General features: G+C 40.7%; 6 protein-coding genes across 6 annotated transcripts; 4 read left to right on the top strand and 2 right to left on the bottom strand.

Annotated features, from left to right (window-relative positions):
* Positions 1–460: 460 nt before the first annotated feature.
* Positions 461–4,441, top strand: ATC70_007890 (uncharacterized protein; the record flags this gene model as incomplete). The annotated part of the gene is made up of 1 exon (XM_064827147.1): positions 461–4,441. The coding sequence occupies one exon, from the start codon at positions 461–463 to the stop codon at positions 4,439–4,441; it is 3,981 nt and encodes a 1,326-aa protein (XP_064676204.1).
* A 1,929-nt stretch (positions 4,442–6,370) lies between these two features.
* On the top strand, positions 6,371–9,199 carry ATC70_007891 (uncharacterized protein; the record flags this gene model as incomplete). Its single annotated transcript, XM_064827148.1, has 7 exons — positions 6,371–6,460; positions 6,515–6,581; positions 6,638–7,983; positions 8,035–8,112; positions 8,167–8,637; positions 8,690–8,725; positions 8,777–9,199. The coding sequence occupies 7 exons, from the start codon at positions 6,371–6,373 to the stop codon at positions 9,197–9,199; spliced, it is 2,511 nt and encodes an 836-aa protein (XP_064676205.1).
* Positions 9,200–9,374: 175 nt separating this feature from the next.
* On the bottom strand, positions 9,375–10,145 carry ATC70_007892 (uncharacterized protein; the record flags this gene model as incomplete). The annotated part of the gene is made up of 6 exons (XM_064827149.1): positions 9,375–9,470; positions 9,529–9,556; positions 9,620–9,688; positions 9,748–9,823; positions 9,883–10,018; positions 10,071–10,145. 6 exons carry the CDS (start codon positions 10,143–10,145, stop codon positions 9,375–9,377), a joined length of 480 nt encoding a protein of 159 aa, XP_064676206.1.
* Positions 10,146–13,777: 3,632 nt separating this feature from the next.
* Positions 13,778–14,360, top strand: ATC70_007893 (uncharacterized protein; the record flags this gene model as incomplete). Its single annotated transcript, XM_064827150.1, has 3 exons — positions 13,778–13,794; positions 13,993–14,275; positions 14,337–14,360. 3 exons carry the CDS (start codon positions 13,778–13,780, stop codon positions 14,358–14,360), a joined length of 324 nt encoding a protein of 107 aa, XP_064676207.1.
* Positions 14,361–16,529: 2,169 nt separating this feature from the next.
* On the top strand, positions 16,530–17,087 carry ATC70_007894 (uncharacterized protein; the record flags this gene model as incomplete). Its single annotated transcript, XM_064827151.1, has 1 exon — positions 16,530–17,087. One exon carries the CDS (start codon positions 16,530–16,532, stop codon positions 17,085–17,087), a length of 558 nt encoding a protein of 185 aa, XP_064676208.1.
* A 121-nt stretch (positions 17,088–17,208) lies between these two features.
* Positions 17,209–20,499, bottom strand: ATC70_007895 (uncharacterized protein; the record flags this gene model as incomplete). Its single annotated transcript, XM_064827152.1, has 8 exons — positions 17,209–18,502; positions 18,555–18,717; positions 18,774–19,078; positions 19,139–19,294; positions 19,360–20,174; positions 20,237–20,279; positions 20,369–20,379; positions 20,449–20,499. 8 exons carry the CDS (start codon positions 20,497–20,499, stop codon positions 17,209–17,211), a joined length of 2,838 nt encoding a protein of 945 aa, XP_064676209.1.
* Between the last annotated feature and the right edge of the window lie 1,106 nt (positions 20,500–21,605).

Here is a 21,605-nt window from a genome sequence, read left to right on the forward strand (position 1 = left end):
TTTTTTTTGCTAGGTCTTGCTAACCAAAATCAATTGAATCTCCGACAAACACTTGTCGTGTAACACCATATCAATGGTATAAAGATCCAAGCATCCACATCAATAAACGTCAGTCTTTCTTCTTCCTACATATTATAGTGGTCCCTTTATTCCTGAACAATACATGGTGAGGCTCCCTAACTGAATTCTCGAACCCGGAAACCACTAGATATATCAAAGGCTCACACTCGACTACACCAAATCACACATATCGCAAGATCACACATATCGCAAGATCACAAAACATCGCTCCAGCACACAGCTGCAATCACCTACTCGCAAACAGGCCCGAACAACAGAACCAAAAAACTACTTCACGCAGCAAGTAAAATTTATCGCATCCCTTCGAAAGGTTTACACCACAACAAACAGTACCTCGTCTATCACATCATCTTATCACACCACCCCACAGTCCGTTAACATGGCCGATTCCAACACCAAGGAGTTCATCCAATACATGAACCTTGAAAAGGTCAAGTCTATTGACATGCCACGGTATGAATTGCATTCTAGCTTACGTACCTACATCAAAGAATTTGAATTACAGGCAAATTTCGTAGGCATTGAAAACATGGATATCTGTACCGTCCAACTAGGTCGCTTCATGCCTCCCGTCATCAAAAACTGGTTACCTACCTTACCTTCCTCAGTCAGACAAAACTGGGCCAACGTAACTGAACAAATGCTGTTACAATTTGGTCGTCCTGCCGACGAGGAATATCGAGAGTTCAAGTCCAATTTGAAGCGATGTCAACAACCCAAGCAGGAGTCCATCAAACTACATAGTGCTAAATGGAAACATTTGCTAAGTCTGCTGCCGGATAATCATATCTCGGATGCTCATCAAATATCTTTATTTACTCAATCGCTACACGACAGAGGATTACGTGCTACATTAACAGCGTATGTAGAACTCGCTAAGGTCACAACGGTGCAAGAAGTTATCACGAAGGCCATCGATTTTGAACACAAGGCTAGGCTCAATGATAATACTGATGAACAAGCACACTTTTCGGGATCCCACACTCAATCCACGATGGATGACCCAATGGAAGTTGATTATGTTAATAGCTCAAACTCGTACAAAGACAAAAGTACTAAAAGACCATTCAGAAATAGCAAAAAGTCATTCAATTCCAAACCTCGTTCACGATTTCCTCCGGATCCTGTACCTCGATTATACAACAAACAAGGACATCCTGTCTGCGGTCACTGCTTCGGCGAACATCGAAATTACGAATGTCCCACACAGGCATCCTCTGTGCATCAGACAGACACTATTGAACACCCAGAGGATGACTCAGGATTAATGGAATTGGGGTCCCCGGTTCCTCTTAATCACATTCGTGCTACTTCCATGCATGCTATTCGAACCACTCAACATGACAGTTTCACTCCCACAACTAAAATCGTCATTGGAGATCACACTATTCATGCATTATGGGACACAGGTTCTGCTATCACTGCCATGGATTATGACACATGCGTTACACTGCAGTTGACAATAGACAACAATCAGATCATCAGTTACACAGACGTGAACAATCGTACAGCACAAACGATGGGTATTACTAAATTGAATCTTTTTGGTTACGAAACGAAATTTCATGGTATACGCGGTTTGGCTCGTCAGGCTATCATCGGCTGGTATTTCATGTGCAGATTTCAGGTCAATATGAATACTAAACTCAAAATGTTCACACTACAAACTGACAATCATCTTATAAACTTACATTACGAGACCACGGCTACGAGGCGTTGTAACATCCAATTAACCGATTCCCAAGATGCTCGGATACAAGATGTATTACAAGAGTTCAAAGAATTATTACGCAAAGACTCGGACAAGCCCTCAGTTACTACCAAAATGGAATTCACCATCGACACGGGAGACCATCCTCCCATTTACATTCGACCAAGACATTACCATCCTGACATACAATCGAAGATCGACGCCAAGCTCTCTGAACTGGAACGCAATGGAATTGTCAGCAAAGTCAACTTCACGGATTGGGGCTTCCCAGTAACAGCGGTCCCTAAGCCAAACGGCTCTCTTCGCATATGCGGAAACTACGTCAAACTAAATGCGATCACAAAGACTATCAAGTATCCGTTTATCAACCTCCATCATGCACTGCAGTCTCTGGGCAACGCAAAATATTTTTCAAAAATAGATCTCCTGTCAGGCTATTTTCAAATTCCCATTGCTGCTGCTGACAAGCCCAAGAGTGCCCTGGTAACACCTAACTCTACATATGTTTTTAACACGATGGCCATGGGGATGAAAAATGCCCCAGCACACTTTCAATTATTAATGGATCAGGTACTCGGGGACATGAGATACAGAACTGCTATCGCTTATCAAGACGACACCATACTGTTCTCTGATACCTTTGACAATCATGTGCTCCAGTTACGCAAACTCCTAACGAGACTGAGGGAAGCCAATTTGACCATCAACATTGAAAAGTGCCAATTTGGGCTAAATCAAATCAATTTCTTAGGTTTCATTGTCTCTGATCAGGGTGTCCATGCTGACATGGATAAAGTTACACCTATCACTAATCTACGGGCTCCCACAAATATAAAAGAGGTTGAAAGGTTACTCGGCATGGCAGGAGTGTATTCCAAGTTTATATCCAAGTATCAAGTAATGGTGGAACCAATTCGACGCTTGAAGATCAAAGATGTACCATTCGCTTGGGAATCCGAACAGGAGCACGCGTTTCAAGAACTCAAAAGGTCTCTCGCTGCATTACCTTACTTGAAACAACCCAATTTCAAACTTCCATTCGAGCTTCATTGCGATGCTGCCACCTCAGCAGGCATTGCTGTCATACTCTGCCAACGGTACGATGACACACCTTACCCTCTCTCCTTCGCATCCCGCAGTGTCACCAAGTTTGAAAAAAACTACTCCATCCGTGAATTGGAAGCTTTAGCCATCATCTTTGGGGTTAAGAAATTTAGAATGTATCTTGAATGCAACCAATTTACCGTATTCACTGACCATTCATCCCTCCAGTGGCTTCTTAATACCGATGCGGACAAACAACCCAGACTTTGGCGATGGTGCCTCTTTCTACAGGCTTATGATTTCAAGGTTATATACATACCTGGAAAGGTGAACCATGCTGCGGATACACTATCTCGTGCTGCGATTCATGCAATTGTCTCTCATCATCCGGACATCGATTGGGCCAAGGAACAAAGACTGGATCCCATGTTACGACCATACTTTAACAACACGAATGTCAAGTACTCCAAGCATAAAGTCGTCGATGGCATACTATACAAGGTAGAAAACAAACAGCACAAGACCATAGCCACAGACATGTACATAATGGTACCTAGCCATCTGGTAGCGAATCTGATCAGCAAACATCATGACTCCAAGTTTGCAGGACATGGCGGTATCGCCAAGACCAAGGCTTCCTTGGTAAAAGCGCACTTGTACTGGACCAACATGACTCATGATATCAATGCCTATATTCAGAAGTGTCAAATTTGTCAAAGAATCAAGGGACATGTTGCTACTAAGCATAATATGACCACTACCCATGGAACAGCTCCGTTCATCAAGGTCGCAATCGACTACTTTGGTCCTCTGCCAACGTCAAGCGCGGGACATCAATACGTGTTGGTGGTTATAGACACATTCACAAAATACGTAGAACTATATCCTACCAGGTCTACAGCATCTCAAGAATTGGCTTCCATCATGTACACTCAGTTTATATTGCGACATGGCGTTCCCAACGAGATCATGTGTGATAACGGAAACAGCCTTGGATCACAATTCACCCAGCAAGTAGCAAGATATGTAGACATCAACATCGTATACACACCGCCGTATCATCCATCATCCAACGGGATAGTGGAACGATTCATGAAAACACTACGAACAATGATTTTATCATACACGGATATCAACCAGATTTCTACAAGATGGAGCAGCAACTTGAGGATAATTCGATTTGTATACAACAATATGTATCACCATTCTATCAAGACGTCCCCATTTGAGTTGGTCCACGGGCGCACAGCACGCACACCATTATCAACGATAATACCAGAGAAATTACCGGATTCATACAATGAACAAGACACCCCGGAATCACACTTCGCGAAACAGTTACAAATCAAGCTTCAAGTTACATTTGAACATGTACACAAACATTTGGAGAAAATATATGATAATCAAAAACTAACACCACAATTTGAAATCAATGACAAAGTATACATTTTCAACAATCGTATTTCCACTCGCAACAATCCAAGAAAACTACAAGTAGATTGGATAGGTCCTTGCACAATACAGAAGGTCCTGTCCACCACAAGATACGATGTAATCAATGATGCCACAGGTCAAAACACAAAAACACCCATGTGTCTTTTCTGAAACCATCTCACTGATCAACTTCTACCTATCATCAAGCTTTTTCCTATATTAGGTTTTTTAACGCGATTTTCATTCATACATTTATATCATAGTCCTTATTTAAATTCTATATCTTATCACAGCGGTGGGATGTCGTGTAACACCATATCAATGGTATAAAGATCCAAGCATCCACATCAATAAACGTCAGTCTTTCTTCTTCCTACATATTATAGTGGTCCCTTTATTCCTGAACAATACACACTTCCTGTCTCAGATTGGACAAATTTCAAAAAAAATCGATTCAATTAATCTATTTTGCAGGATTCGACTATACAAACTGTGATCAACATCCCATACTCCCTTAAGCTTCCTAAAAGTACTTTTTACGGCGCATCTAATGGTGCAAACTAAACGAGGTGTTATGAACAAGATTATCGAGAAATTTATAAAAATATGAAAAAAGGTTCTTGGTGAAAATGTAGAGATTTCACATATGAAGATCTCAAAAATAAAGTTTTTGGGGTTGCGTTGGATCAAGAGAAACATTTTGATTTAGTATACACCATAGAAAAAGTCTTCGTTTTTGCTGTCAAAAACGCGATCGTTTGATTTTCGTCAAAAAGCATGAGGTATCCCTCATGGTTTTCAGTCGAATTTTGGCGATCTCAAAAAAGTTGAGCAAAGGTGCTCGTAAGTAAGAGCTTGATGAAAGCAATTGTTTGGTGTTACTCTGACGGCCTGAAACAGCTTCTAGCACGAGAAATCACGACTCAAATGCCCATGAGTTTCGCTGTGATTTCCACATTTGCGAGCAGAAAAATACTAGTATGGTATGATACATAGATACAAATGCGTTCCACATATCAGTCTGGACGTAATGCATGCTCAGATACCCCGATATTCGGACAGTAGCCAACATAGATTAGGTTTTGATGAATGTAAATCGTTTGCCATATGAATGAAATTTGACAGTGCTTTTGATTCATACTATTAGACTTACATATACATCTTAAAATGGAAATGAAGCGGTGCCAAATAATACGCATGAAGCTGTCGTCCATTGCAGTGTTACTCATCATCTCTCTATCGATAGGACTCAAGTCCTTCATGTTTTAACTTGCAAGTACTCCATACTTCTTGGTTGAAGCAGCTTGGATGGGGCCTAGGGTCATGCGGGTAGAGTGGCTGTCGCATGTGGCCTCAGCACTCGTTGCTCCGGTAGCTGGCATGATGGTGCAACGAGGCTTCATCTTTTGGTCTCATTATGTTTCAAGCTGTTCTCTCCATTGTCTATCAAATATGCTACAATGTAGATACTCTTAGTACTGGTCTAATACAGTATCCCTCTATATAAATCAGTTCGCAATGTCAAGATTATTACTGCCTCTACGCCTACAAACAATTAAGCCATCATCTGTGCGGCCTTCCACCTACATGCTACATTGTCAAGGCTGCTCCTATACAATGTCATCCCTACGTCTATACAAAGGCAAGGCATGCTTTCATCTTTGCTGTCTCTATCCCATACATAATATCAAGCTATACTTTTCAATCCAAACTAACTTCTATACAAACTGCTAACCATTTATACAGATTCAAACAAGTTATTGTACATTGCCATATCTTTACGTATACATTCTCGTATAACATTGCATTAATAGTAAACAATATCGTTTTGCATTGCGTTTCATATCAAGGCATATAACGATTGGGGTCTTTCTCTGAGCTGCATAGCTAGAGTTTAATTGTTATTTGAACTAATATGTATAACAATGCACCGTTGCAATATGATCTTGCTCTACTTTTGATTACCAACAGGTGAGACACAAGCTTACATTTGCACATGGCGTTCTGGGTTTCTTTAAATGGGAGTTTCAAACAGGAAACAGGCATTAATTGACTTTTCTTTATTGCAGAACATTTTTGTTCTCGAGCAAATATCCTTTCATGTCTACAAATAATGAACCAGACGAATTACCTCCAGTGCCTTGTCCACTAGGTAACAATACTACACCATTGTCCGCTGGCAAATTAAGAGTAATTACAAGCTTTGAGAGCCCATTTAGTGGATATGCTTACAGTAAACAATAGATACAAATACTCAGTTGCTTCCTCAACGTCAAGGTCAAGAGACCCTATGTGATAACAACCCTAGGAGGTATATGGTATTACCAGTAGCACTGTGTGATTCACTCATTGGCCATTTTATCATAGACGAAAAATATCAGACCTCAGTATCAGAATTCAAAGAAGGACGCTGGAACGAATGCTTTGAATTTACAGTGACATTTCATGCACAATTATTCGGCACAATTCAATTAGATCTATACGACAACTATACCATCTATCCAGACAAGCACGTGGGTCGTGCAGAGATCCGTCTCAGTACGCTTGAAAGTATGCCAGAAACATTCATGAGTTACTACGAAATCTGGGACAAAAAGCTATCTACGGGAGCAAGCTCCAGCATTGGCAGAGAACGAGCGGCAGTGAATAATGTGGGCGCATTGCAAGCCAAGATCTCGTATCGCTATTTACGATCCAGCAATGTAGTTGATCAAGGCCAAAATTTGGGGCAGATAAAAGAAGTGCGGGAGGCTCCTCCTGGGTCCACAGATTTGTTGACAGAAGAACAATTAGCTGCTGAATTCAAGCGCCATTTGCAGTTCCAGCGTGAGAGGAAAAAAACCAACAAAGGAGGCATCAATTTCAAGAAATTTGAAGAGCAGGATAGTGTGGCGAATCAAGAGGGATTGGATTACCCTGATGAGAGTGATTACAGTGATTATGGGGGACAAGTGCATCATTCGGATGGATCAGACAGCGATGAAGAAGAGGGATCGTTGATGCAACCACTGAGGATGAGCAAGAGACGAGCCGACACTGCGTCCTATGGCAGAATATCCAATGCGAACGACAATGAAGAGGATGAATTTGGAGAGATGGTAGCTGCGCCAGAGCCAAATACGGTGCGACGATCGACATCTTGGCTCAATTTGTCCACCAGCGTAGCTGACACCAATGCCAAACCGAAGAGTAGAAAAGTAGTAGCCAAATCAAGTGCCTCAATCAAGACCATTCCAAGTGCCAACGAGAGTAAACAGTCCAAAGGATCCTGGATGGGAGCAACAGACACAAGCCAAGTGATTCGCACCATTGGAAAGCTGCTTGCTACTTTTGGCCAAGGATTTGAATTGACCAATATGCAGGTGTTGACAGGATTTACAGTGCTTGAAAAGTTTTACTCGGACCTTCCAAGAAACAGATCATGGGATATAGTCGAAAATTTGTCTGATGTGGATATGGGTGCTCGATTTTGGAAGTTTTCAATTGCGTCTTATGGATGGAAGGGCCTTAATTTCATTGGCAAGGGAAACGGTATCTTTTCTGATGCGATGCGAGAACATTCTGATGCCAAATCCATCATTGAATACCTAACCATACCTAAAGAGGATCTCCTGGCCTACGAGTTTCGATCAGCAGAGGCATTTCGACCGAGTTATTTTATCGCAAGAGATAGGTTTACAAATTCGATTGTGCTGTCTATTCGAGGCACGATGGTAAGATCCATTTTTCGCCTGCTTTTCGAATGGCAGTAACATTCTTTTTAGAGCATCATGGATACCCTCACTGATCTAGTGTGTGAATATGAGCCCTGGAAAGGTGGATTCATTCATAGCGGCATGAAAGTGAGTTGATTGCTTGTCTCTGAACAGCCATATATACTGACTCCAGTCAAACAGAATTCGGCCATGTGGTTTTTCCGTCATGTTGCTCCTCAACTGATCGCATACAGCAACGAACATTCAACAACAGGGCTCATAATTGTTGGCCATAGCTTAGGTGCATCTACAGCTGCTATTCTGACTATCATTCTCACCGATTACATGGAGGAATTCCGTCAAGGAAAGGAGGAGTTCACATTGCAGTGCTATGGCTATGCTCCAGCGTGTGGTCTCAGCCTGGATCTAGCAGAGAAATACAAGGACATTATTCAATCATTCGTTTTTGCAGACGATATAGTCAGTAAACTCAGTTATGGATCCATGATGGATGTTAAAGAGCTCATCATTGCAAGCTCTGAGGCGGTGCGAAATATGGGCGTAGGTGAAATCCTGTGGTCAGGAGGTGCTGGAGACGAAAAGTGGAGAGTAGCGTTCAAACAGATTGCAGAGGTACGCAAACGATGTTTAGATTCACTAGAGAATCCTCGAGTAAGTAGTGGGAGGCGTGTCAGTGTAAATTCCTTCTAAATAATGTGTGCAGCTGTACGTAGCGGGACAGATCTATCAATTTTGGCTGGTAAGATCCGTTTGTTGACGCACAAGCAACACCAGGACTCATTTTGCATAGGATCCAACACCGAGCAATGATACTCGTATAGTGATAGAAAAGACAACAGCAACCAAAGTGTGCAATGAAGTTGTAGTCAAGAAATCTATCATGCTGGATCATTTACCGACTAATTTTGATGTAGCATTCAGACGAGCGAGAGAGACATTGATGATGGAAGGAAGTTCTATTGTTCCACCCGAGAAGAAGTCCTCAGCGGATGGTGTGCTGGATCCTGTGCCATCAGAAGGAAAGGAGCATATTGGATTAAACAAAGACGTGCAACAAGTGCACAAGGATGATGACGGTAACGAGCACACTAAACCACTTGCTACGAATGAAAATGATCATCCCATCTGGGGATCTATAGCCAAACTAGGACTCCAAGGAACGACAGACAGAACGGGTGGGGAAGGAAAGGTTTTGAGCGATGAAACCAGATGATGGAAAATGTACATAATATTAATGCAAATCTAAGATTTGACTCTTGAAATTCGATTCAAGGATAAATAAACTAGAGAAGCCTTGTGCAACACATGTTTTATAGATGAAAGGTTTTCTTTATTGACATTACGGGATTAAAGGGGGTAAAAAAAAAAGATCATGATGGCTCTGTGATCTACAAGAGCTTCTCGATTTCAGCAGCAATAGACTTGGGCTCAGTGGTGGAGGCAAAACGCTTAACAACCTTACCCTCACGATCGATCAAGAATTTCTATTATCCATAGTGTTAATCAATGACGCCATATACACTGAATCCTGGTAATAATTACCTCAAAGTTCCACTTGACGCGCTTCAAACTGGTAAAGGGGAGAGAGAATGTTTAGTATATGTATATCCAAAGGCTAAATCAGCGTATTTACCCGAGAATGCCGGGTTGGGATTCCTTCAAGAACTTGTAGACAGGCGCTTCATTGTCACCATTGACATCACTAAAAGAGTGTCTCGCATAAATCGTTTGGTCTCTAATTTCTGATTGTCTGATACTTACAGCTTTGCAGTCAAAGGGAAGGTAACACTCCAGTTCAAAGTACAGAAATTTTGAATCTCTTCCTCGGATCCAGGTTCTATCAATATGAGCCATATCAGATACGATCCATGTCTGTATCCCGATGATGGAACTTACCTTGACTACCAAATTGGTTACAGGGGGCGCCAACGATAACGAAACCCTTAGGTTCGTACTTTTTGTAGAGCTCTTCCAAACCAGCATATTGCTTGGTAAAACCACACTTGGAGGCAACGTTGACAAAAAGAACAACCTTTCCAGATGGTTATTCAACCAGAATCACCAAAATCATTCAGTATAATTACCTTGCCCTTGAGATCAGCGAGATTCCAGTCTTTGTTCTTGATGTCCTTGACGGTAAAATCGTATAAAGTAGTCATTATGATGTGTTTGTTGTTTGTTTGTGTAGTTAAAGAAAAAGAAAAAAGAAAAAAGGAGAAAGTTTGTTTTCAGTTTGCATTAAATACCCTTTTGCTTGTGATTTTGTGATTATGAATAAAAATCATCGGCCCGGTCGGGGGGCAAAGGTATACGCAATAGAAAGTTGACTTTTATGGCATAACACCAAGAATGGCCACTGTATTTGCCAATCAAATGTTGATTTATAATATTCTCCATAGTAGTACGCTTTATATGCTGCACCTGATATTAAATCAATTGTCAAAATCGATTTGCAATTTGTCATGGCATTTCGTTTTGAGTTAATGATGTTTAATTGTGATGACTGTAGATGAAGACTGCTTGGCATCTTGCATTAGATCGACCCCAAATTAGGCACTCATCATGGATTTGAAGCCGCATCCAACAATTATATACAGCTGAATCCCAACCCCATTGTTTACGATGTAGAGAATCTCCCTCTGCATCGAAAAGTTACTTGAACAACATTCAGGCATATTTTTTTTTATTAGTGAGAGTCATTTTCATTTATTCACGTTTCTTTTTGACATCCTGATGCCTAGTACTGCTGCTGTGCTTGTGGTTTTATCATTTCCCCCTTCTCTTGTGCCGAGCATGAATTTTCGTAGGATATAATGTACGTGAGTGGCTTCGCGATAGGCTTTTTTTTTCTCTTTTAGACAATCATTAGACATGGCTCTACCTGAAGATTTCAATTTTCGAAAATGTAATTTATGTCGAGTAAATAGAGAAATTTGATAAATAATCAAAAGAGACGAAAAAGAGCTGTATTGAGATCACCCAGAGTACCTACCGCTTTCATTTCAGAGCTAAGAAGAATGCAACCTCATCATCTCCAAGAACATAGTAATGCATCTAATTCAACACTTGATAGCGTTGGTTTATAGAGAGGGTTTACCGTATCGAAGCAAAGGTGCAAAGCCATGGTAATCAGGCGTCTAATCCAGCATTTGATAGCATTGATCTATACAAGGGCTTGATAGTAGCGAAGCGAATATGCAAAACCATAGTATATAAGCAGCAAATTCGATTTCTCATTTCTTTTATTAATAAGCTTACCAGTAACATATCGCATCAAAATTTGCATGAACCAGCTTTACCAAAAATCAATATACCTCCTGTTCGAATTAAAAATTGCTCAAGCTACAGAACTGCCTTTCTAGTAAATTGCAGCTACCAAAGATGTGATTTATGCCGTGTAAACAAACTCTATAAAGCAAAAGATAACCAAACTGGACAGTTTTCAAGCCTTGATATCTTGACATGTAGACCTTTATGAGATACCGGAATAACGCCAAACAATTTTACTTGAGTAGTAGTAACTTCCTGACACCTTTGCTCAACTTTTCGGGCCAAAAAAAAACATGGCCAAAAATCGGCCAAAAAGCATGAAGGGTACCTCATGGTTTTCACCAAAAGTCAAACGATCGCATTTTTTACCTTGAAAATGAAGACCTTTACTATGGTATATATCAGATCAAAATGTTTCTCTCGATCCAAAGCAACCTCTGAAACCACTTTTGTGAGACTTTCATATGCAAAATATGGTTATTTTCGTTTAAAACCCCATTTCATGTTTTACCAAGTTGCTCAGTAACTTTAGCCAAAACATCTATTACAGTTAGAACCATTAGAAGCGCCTTGAAAAGTACTTCAAGAATGTATTAGGAAGCGTAGAGTGATCATCACAGTTTATATAGTCGAATATCACAAGTTAGATTAAGGGAGTCGAAAAAAGACGAAATCTGCCCAATCTTGAACAGAAAAAAATAGAATGAGCTTGAATCCATTTTGGCGGCTGACTGACCCTTTCAGTTGATGACAATGATGATAGCAATGCTGATTAAATGGGGATTATGGAATTGAAAGAACAATTGCTTAGCCCAAATACTTTTTTTGGGAGCTTTGCCTCATGAAGGTGACTTTTGCAATGGCAATATCTCAAAAAAGTCGCTGTAGATCTTACACAAGTCCTGTATTTACTTATGACCAGCTTTATGTTGTCATCCTATTAAGAGCAGCAGCAACAGCGAATGATATGACAATTGTGATCTACAAATGCTGTATAATAAAACCTGAATTTTTTTTTCGCATTTTCCCAATAATAGGCTTTGTTTGATATCAGCGTAAGCAAAAAGGATACTAAGGGAGATACCTCCTCTCCTCCTGAATCTGATATAACCTTTCTTTTATTAACTAATAATTGGTTGTTTAAAATCTACTTGATATACCAAAATGTTATAGTATCTGATTTAAAATGTCTTCGGTGAGAGCTCACAGGGCGACGCCGACATCGAGCTTAGCGAGATAGATCGGCTAGTACTAATATACAGCATTTGAGCAGTGATTTTTCGTGCTAGAAGCTGTTTCAGGCCGTCAGAGTAACACCAAACAATTGCTTTCATCAAGCTCTTACTTACGAGCACCTTTGCTCAACTTTTTTGAGATCGCCAAAATTCGACTGAAAACCATGAGGAATACCTCATGCTTTTTGACGAAAATCAAGCGATCGCGTTTTTGACAGCAAAAACGAAGACTTTTTCTATGGTGTATACTAGATCAAAATGTTTCTCTTGATCCAACGCAACCCCCAAAAACTTTATTTTTGAGATCTTCATATGTGAAGTCTCTACATTTTCAACAAAAACCTCATTTCATATTTTCTAAATTTGTTTATTAAGCTTATTCAAAACATTTGTTTTAAATAACACCATTAGATGCGCCTCAAAATGTCCTTTAAGGAAGCTTAAGGCAGTTTGAGATGGTCATCACACTTCCTATAGTCGAATTCCACGAAGAAGATTAATTGAGTCGATTCTAATTAAAATTTGACCAATCTTCAGCAGACAGCAAGCGGAGTTATAATCCGGTTTGGCTGACAGAACTAATGCGTTTCTGATGATGACAGTGGACGTTTAAAACGCTCATGAGAACAAAATTGCTAGCTAAAAAAGTATCATAGCTTATCTTAGCTACAAACTATTGCTTTTGTAGCGCATTTTCATACCAGATAGCTGTAATTCTTTAGATTGTCATCTTGAGAGCAAAGCCTAATGTGAAATGCAAAAAAGGCATCCTGTTCAAAATGGCTAATAATACTTTTTGTGTATACATGTCTTGCTTTTAGTCTAATCGTCTCTATCGTAAATGAAAGCATCAAAAATACTTAGCCTTTCCTCGTTGATGTACACATCAGCAATGCGGGATGTGAAAGCACGACACAAAGCTGCCATGTAGGGATGTCGTATATGATGCTCATGATATACTTTTTTTTCTAATCACCAAGGCACCAAACCATAGAGCAAGGAGCACTCCCGGATTTGGATGAAGCTTGCTACCTCAAAGCAGCGCCAACCTTCAGACTATATCACATTTCATGATCTGCGCTTTCTCAAATGTGAGAGTTACACTATGTTCAGTGTGCCTACGGGCCGGACATTGCCCGGTGTTTGTCCACAGATCAAACAACTATTGTAGGAGCGAAGAGGAGGAAACTGCATGTGGGGGGGACAGGCAGTGGAGGGAGAGATTGAAGGCAATCGAGAAGGGCGTAAGTTGATACACCCTCCTCTTTCATCACCTATCTTTAGACATGTCTGGATCCGATCGGTAAGGATGAATGCAAGATGTATTGACAAGAGTGAAAAAGATGAATGGATGTAATTTGTCAGATGGATACATGGATGATGGATCAAAAGTATGGATTGATTGGGAGACCTAGAATTCTGCATTTTTTTTCACTCTTGGATTTTACACAACCTGGAAATGCCTCATGTATAGATGCTAATGTGTATACAATGTATCTAGTTTGTACAGCAAGGGCCGCGTCTTGGGTTTCGAACGTGCCAAGCGTACTCAAAACCCCAACGTCTCTCTCATCCAAGTTGAAGGTGTTCAAACCACCAAGGATGCTCAATTCTACCTCGGTAAGCGTGTTGCTTATGTCTACCGTGCTCAACGTGAGGTCAATGGCTCCAAGATCCGTGTCATCTGGGGTCGTATTGCCCGTACTCACGGTACCAACGGTGTTGTCAAGGCCCGTTTCCGCAAGAACTTGCCTCCCAAGGTCTTTGGTGCTTCCGTCCGTGTCGTAAGTTAATTTGAAATTACATTGAATAGAAGACCACGCCAACTAATTGTCCTTCTTGTAGATGCTTTACCCTTCCAACATCTAAATTGCTCTAATTTAGAAGAAACGAAATTTTAAACTCGAGAAATAAAGCAGAGAAGTCTATAAGATGAGCCTTACATACTGTACATGCTGTATTTTACATCCGCCATATCATTTTCTGTGTGTTTTTGCTTGTATTCATGCGCCTGAATTGTTCATTGGAAGATTGGATTGTGAAATAGTAATGTAATCGTTTTAGGAAGAGAGGTGAGTGGTATGGATGAGTGATAAAGGAGGACAGCCCAGTTTCTGAAAGAGCATTGCTTGGCATAATAATGGCAAGCAATTGCACAGGCATTGGGAGTTTGTGATGGGCCGTAAGGTGAGGGATGTGAGGATGACGTTCAAGATGGCGCCCATTCACAGTGAGCAGTATGCCTGATAATATATACCATGTATTGCAAATCATGCTCCCAGAGGTGGCGCCAGGCTTTGCACTTATTTCATGACATGCTTTATGCTTCTGGCCGCTCAAGAAATTTGTGAGATACTCTACAGATGTCATATATTTGATGATGATGAAAACTTGCAGAAAAGTAAATCATAGTCTTGCAACTGCTTGAATGCCTTGATCTATGTTAGCAATTCCCTTCACGAAAAAGCTTATTTGCTATGACGTTGATAGCAATATCCGTTATGGACTTTCTTGATCTCTTGAGATCCGACGTACTCCATACAATAGCCTTTTTTGTTGTCTTAGTTCTTTGCGTAATCGTTCTGCCATATGCTAAAGTGATGCTAAGGTACACAAAAATGAATATAGCAGAATCTAAAAATAATACATTCAACGAAAAGATACAATCAGTTGGATATTAATATTTCCGTGGATATCTTGGTGAAGGCTCTGCTTTTCAAGTAAAGAGTCGACATTTGTAAGATCACGCAAGGTTTTATATGTATGAAAGGAATAGCCAGGCGGAAAACCGCTCACAAGGGGGCACCTATCCATCAATAGCAATCATTACAAATGCTGTTGAGTACTGGGTACACCCGAGATCAAATAAAATGCTGCTTTCAAAGTATCTAGTTGGGCCAAATTTGTACACAATTTATCATACTCCCTGATTTCATGATGCAAATTATATGCTAGCCGAATCGTGAATTCACTGTAAAGATAATTTCATTTGCTAGGAGAAATTTTACATTCAATTGAACGTTTACATAATATTATGCGCTTATCTATTGTACTGAATTGACATGCAGCGATATTTATCTGTTACGCATTTGTACATTTTATAAATGAGACAAAACATTGCCCGTGCGAGAGGAACACCTTGTTTTGACAAGAATAACAAACGTCTCGCACCAAAAGAATTTGTCATAAGCTATGCAAAGAGGATCAGCGTGCCCGCTTTGCAGTGGCTTGGGGAAGAATTGCTGTACATTCAGGATGTCTCGTTCATAGCCGAGATTTCTGGGTTTTGACAGGCACATGCATCATTCCAAGTAGACAATTGATTCCGAGAATTTACATGACTCTTGCATGACATCTTTGATAACAGACCCCTAAGAAATCAGATAAGCACAGGCAGGAAATGGGTCGACTTGAATGAAACGATTGTATTCCTAGAAACTATAACATCATGGCCCAGTAAACATCAAGTGATGGAAGATTGGAAGGATTTTTTCTAGGATAAAAATAAACATTGGGTAAAAATGTGATATTTATAACCAAAACCAGAAAAGGCGGAAGAGAGCTAAACCATGTGCGTACTAATAGTATGGCGGATTTCTGCTTGAGGATTGTGTATTATGAATTTTCTATATTCTAAAACTTTAAATCTTCACAGAAATGCAGCAGCATCCTTTAGTCTCGAAACAAACGTGTTCCAAATTAGACATGCCATGCATTTGCAGTTCATGGCATTAAACAGCCATGTCTGGTTTGGGTGGAAGGGGTTTTTAATGGATGTAGAGACAATCTGTCTCCCATGGAGAGTTCCCATGTTGTGAAAAATGACGAATATCCAGAAAATATATAAACATCCGTTGGTAAAAAGGAAATCAACTATTCTATTATGGCAAGGCTGCAATTGTGTTGATTTCCTTAACAAGCTTCATTATTGAGAAGGCGATGTAAGACACATCATTTTGACATTTTCTTATAAAAAGAACCAAATGTCTGCAATGAGAGTGTCTAGCTTCATTATTCTTCTCTCTCCTCTTTTTAATCATGTACGCTCGTACTCAATTCATCCTCGCTTTGGCTATTGTTGCTTGCTCTCTCTGCTTGATCATCGCTGCTCCTGATGCTGCTAATGAGCTCAACATCAGTAACAAGGTCAGAAATCCAAGATTAGGTGGTTCTCGCATCTCCAAGCAATTAGGAAAACGTGATGAAGGCTTAACATTTAACATTGACTTGAGTGGCAACAGTAACAATGATGCCTCATCTGCCATTGCTGTCGCTTCTACCGCTGCTGCTTCTGCTGCTCCAATTGCATCCACATCCGCTGCTGTCATTGCGTCTACCAATGCTCCTACACCTATTCCTACTGCTGCTCCTACCGCTACTACCCGTTATGCTAGCTCCTTTGTATTCACTGCTTCTCTTAAAGATACCACTCCCTTGAATGATGGTCTTTCCAAGATGTCTATCTTGCGTAAGAAGGGGTTGAAACAGTCCAAGAAATCACTTGCCTCTGCCAAGTCAGCATCAAAAGCATCCAAGAACGCTGGTAAATTGACAGGCACTGCTGCTGCTGCCGCCGCTGCTGCTACATCGAACTGATTTTAACACTGAGCCCCTCCCTATTCTATCCTGTATATAACATATTAATTAACGAAATAAAATGATTTTGAAACTACTTCATTAAGTCGATTTATTAAAAAAAGGGCTCGAAAAAAAAAAACTACAATTCAATTTGTCCCACAGTTTCACTAATACGATCTCTCAATGCTTCCACAGCAGCTAATTTACGCTCCAAAATCTCATCCAAATCTTGCAAATACTTTGCAAACTGGGCTGTGCTCTTTTCACTACTACTGGAAGAGCCGTCCTCAAAGTTTTGGTTGGAGGAAAGATCCAGCGAAATGTTGGCAACCAGTTTGGTTTCTTTCTTGGTGCAATCTGTAATCTCTCGGATTTCAGCTCGATGAAATTTGACAAACTCGTCCATTTTATCATAACTAAACGAAGGCACGCCAGTCAAGGAAGACAAGCTATCAGAATTGGGTATTTGCTGCTGTTGTTGCTGTTGTAAGGGCGATTGTGGTTGCGATTGCTTTTGTTGAGGTGATGACGGAGGAGGAAATTGATGAGAAGATGAAGAACGATATTCAAACTGCTGTACAGTTTGTTGTACCATCATAGAGCGCTGTGGTGGTTGGTGTGAGCTTGAATAAGTAGAAGAGGCATCAGATGCTGTATCCATCGATGTTCTTGAGGGGGAATACATGGAGAGTGATCTAGGCATAGTGGATGACGACCGCTTCATTTGTAAAGAGAGCGGTCTACCGCCATGCTCGCTGCTGTTGGTTACACTGTAGTTGGATGCCATGGACATGGAGTTTGGTCGATAGTTGTTGGATGATTTGTAGTTTGAAGCAGCAGGTGGCAGTTGCGAGGCAGCTACCATGCCGTAGCGAGGGGGTGATTTGGGCGGGTTGCTGATATTAGGGGTATTAAAATTAGAAGAATGAATCAGATCATCTTGCTCTTGAGGGAAATCGACATCAAAAATGTTCTCTTCTTCCACATTAAAGGTATCGTCGTCGAGAATATCAGACTCGTTACTGAAATAATCTTCATTTGAATCATCTTGAAACTGTTCATCTTCGTTGGAATCGTAGTCGTCATAGTCGTTGAGCGAGGAATCTGCCCACTGGGTATTCGTAGTACTGTCGTCCACTGTGCTGCTTCCAGAATTACTTGGGTTTCTTTCCATGGGGGATTTGCGGTCTCTTTCACCCTTCAACTCCTTGACTCGGTCAGCGTAACGCAGCGTGTTCAAGGTGTGCTCACTGTTGGAGCCGCCAGGAGAAATGGTTGCAATCATGCATGTTCTAGAGTTACCCACAAACGAGTCTTTCAATACTTGCGTCAGCTTGCTTTGACGGAAGGGTGTGTGTCGCTTGTCCTGATCCAATGCTCGGATGCACTCTTTCAACGCCAACAAACTCTTGTTGATTTCAGCACCTTCCATTCTACATGATATCAAATTAGTCTTTTGTTTTTCAGATGTTCGAGAAAAGCTACCTTGTCTTTGTGTCAGCCTCTCCTCTGTCAGCACCTCTTTCTGAACCAGCAAGATCAATAAAACTCATTTTACCATGAATCTTCTTTCGATTGACCTTGTGTTTAAGTAGAATTTGAAGCACTGCATGAGACCGAGATGAGCTGTCATTTGCACCTGTGCTGCCTGTGTAATTTGAATAAGATACAATGCATACATGACATACAATTAGCTGCACTTACCAGTACTTCGGACACTGCTGCCATAGTCAAACACCTGTATTAACTTGTCCACATTGTCGATGGGGTATTCTTTCAATCCAGAGACAATCACATTGTTCTTTCCATCTTCTCGAGCAAACAGCTTCTTTCTTTCATTTAAAAGATCGTACAACTGCCCCTGATAGATTTCGTATAAACCAATCCAGGCTGACAAGTGTTGGTTTTCTGGTTTGCGAAGCATAGAAAAGATATCACGCGCAGCCATGATATACAAGCCTTGTTTGGGATCCAGCATGGTGAATGTCTTTCCTGAGCCAGTTTGACCACTACAAAAATGGATCCATTTAACTTTGTGCTTTCAGGTAATCAAACCAATGGGCACTTACTAGGCGAAACAAGTTGCTTTCCCTCCCTTGAATATATAATTGACAAGAGGCCAGGCCGTTCTTTCATACACAAGGTTGTTTGGACAGTTCAAGTCAAAGACATCATCAAAAATGAATGAATGCTGCTCGGTATATTTGGTTAAATCCAGCTTGAGTCTAAACAAAGGCATCACATTAGCATCACATTTTTCACACCATTTGATTGTCATTCAATCACATACTTGGGCTCATTGATCTGTAAGCTTCTGTTGCCATTCATGGGGGCTACATCCTTGTCACCTTTGTCTATCTCCTTTCTGCTGAGAGGCCTCTTTCGAACACACACTCTGATCTTTTGATTTAAATCACTGGGAGGGAGATTGTAGTTGCTTAGGTTGGCGGTGACTTCAGTGTACCTAGTGCCAGGTGATGCTCTCGCTTGTTGCTGTTGTTGCTTGGCAGGAGAAAGGGGTACACCATACGCATCCAGCAAAGGCGCAGAGGCTCTGAACTTTCGGTTCTTGGTAGACGTTTCATCCTCCTCTGAGTCGTCCTCTTCTTGCGGCTGATCTAGATAGAGAGATCTTCTCAACTCTAACCGACGTCCCTTCAAAGGAGCTGCTCTTTGCTGATTAAAGTCAGGTCGAGGAGCATCAGACATGGTGCGACTTCTCACAGGTCTATCGTGTTGTGGAGGTTGAGGTGGCTGAGGAGGGCCGCTATTGTTGTATAACGCTTGTGGTTTGGATGTTCCAATAACGCTTTGTCTTCTACCACGATTAGCCGGATTACTATTGTTGCTGTTAGAAGAGCTAAAGTCTGGCATCGGCAATCTACTGCTGTTCAGAGTGGCATTGTTGATGGTGGCATAATTTTGAGGTTGGCGAAGGCCGCTTGTATTCGCGGTGGATGAAGAGGGTGCCATCATGCGATTATTAGTGGTGCTGATGGGGCTGCTCATTTCTGAATCTTTGCGTATAGCTTGAACAAGACCAAATATCTTTCTTCTGTCGCCTGTATCTGTAATGCCAAGTCGGGAATAGTCTTGCAATGATAACTGTGATCAATGTATTTAGATTTAGCTGCAGTTGAATAAGATCCAAGATAGCTTGATCATACCTGAGCCAAACTTTGAAGGTGCGTTATTCCATGAGTTGAAAACCTAACAAAACAAGATGATTTAACATCAAGCAACCATACCCACAGACCAAACTGATCATCTTTCTCTACACGTATAGATGGAAAACTCACGTTGGGTAAAACTAGATGTAAAAATGCTTTGAATACACTGGTTGGAAATGTGTGATTTGGGATGTAAATGGATTTCTTACCTGGTCCAGTTCATGTTTTCGCAAGGTATCCAGAAATACAGACACACTCATGATGATTTTAGTGCTAAATTACAAGTGAAAAAGAAGAGAAAAGATACAAAAAGGAAACATGTGTTGTCCTATTTAATTTCTTCATAAAAAGTCTCATTGAAGCTGCTTCAATGAAGCCACACAACAGAGATACACCTTTCCCCTGACGTCACGAAGTAATAGTTTTTTGTATAAATTGTACCTGGATTCATTGTGGAAACGATGACAAGAGAATAATCGACACACAAGCACATCAGCAGGCGTATTTCATTATGAGATGAAAAGGAGAGGCATGTAGATGCGGTTTTATGAGACAAGATGAAATACACATTCATTGTTGTTGTCGCGGATGATGATCACACATTTAGTTATGCATGAACATGATGCAAAGAATGGAGCAGCTCTGCTCGCATGGGATGTTTTGCTTGTATTCCTGACAGAGTATTGGACATTTGATTGTCCATGCTTCAATGTAGATGAACAAATTAATTGCAATTTAAACGGATTTTAGAATATCCAAACAGAATTCCACCATTGTTTGGGAAAAAGTGAACGAACTAGACACTTGAAGATGTGTGATTATCACTACTGCAACTCCAATATCGGGTTACATCTAAAACAGTGATAGCAAGGGAACATAAGCAAACAAACCATCATGGCTGTTTATCAGACGAATAGGAATCATTTACAGCTTTCGCCATCCGACATTCCCACGTGTAGGACACTATACTCATGTACCAGCAATTTATATACTACTCACATTTTAGTTTACAAGATGTTGGAAAGGCTTCAAACGATGCTTTTGATCTCAAATCAAGCATCAAAGTTGGTACCTGAGATCTGTTATTTAAATCCAGATCAGCCATTTTATCACCATGGCAACGAAATGACATGAAGAGATCAGCCCCTGGATATATTCAAATAGATCATAGATATCTGGTTTGTTTAACCAAACGAGGAAGGCGGTCTCCAAAAAAATGACAAATCCATCAAGAAGGTTCAATCATCCATTAAGGGAAAAAAAGAGAGAGCGAAAAAAAAAAAAAAAAAAAAAAAAGTACAAATGGTCACTCTTTTTCCATCAACATCACTCTTCTTTCCTCCATCATTCACTTCTCTATCCTAAA

This window comes from Mucor velutinosus (genome assembly GCF_035048745.1).
Source record: "Mucor velutinosus strain NIH1002 chromosome Unknown tig00001553, whole genome shotgun sequence".
Classification (NCBI taxonomy): Eukaryota; Fungi; Mucoromycota; class Mucoromycetes; order Mucorales; family Mucoraceae; genus Mucor; species Mucor velutinosus.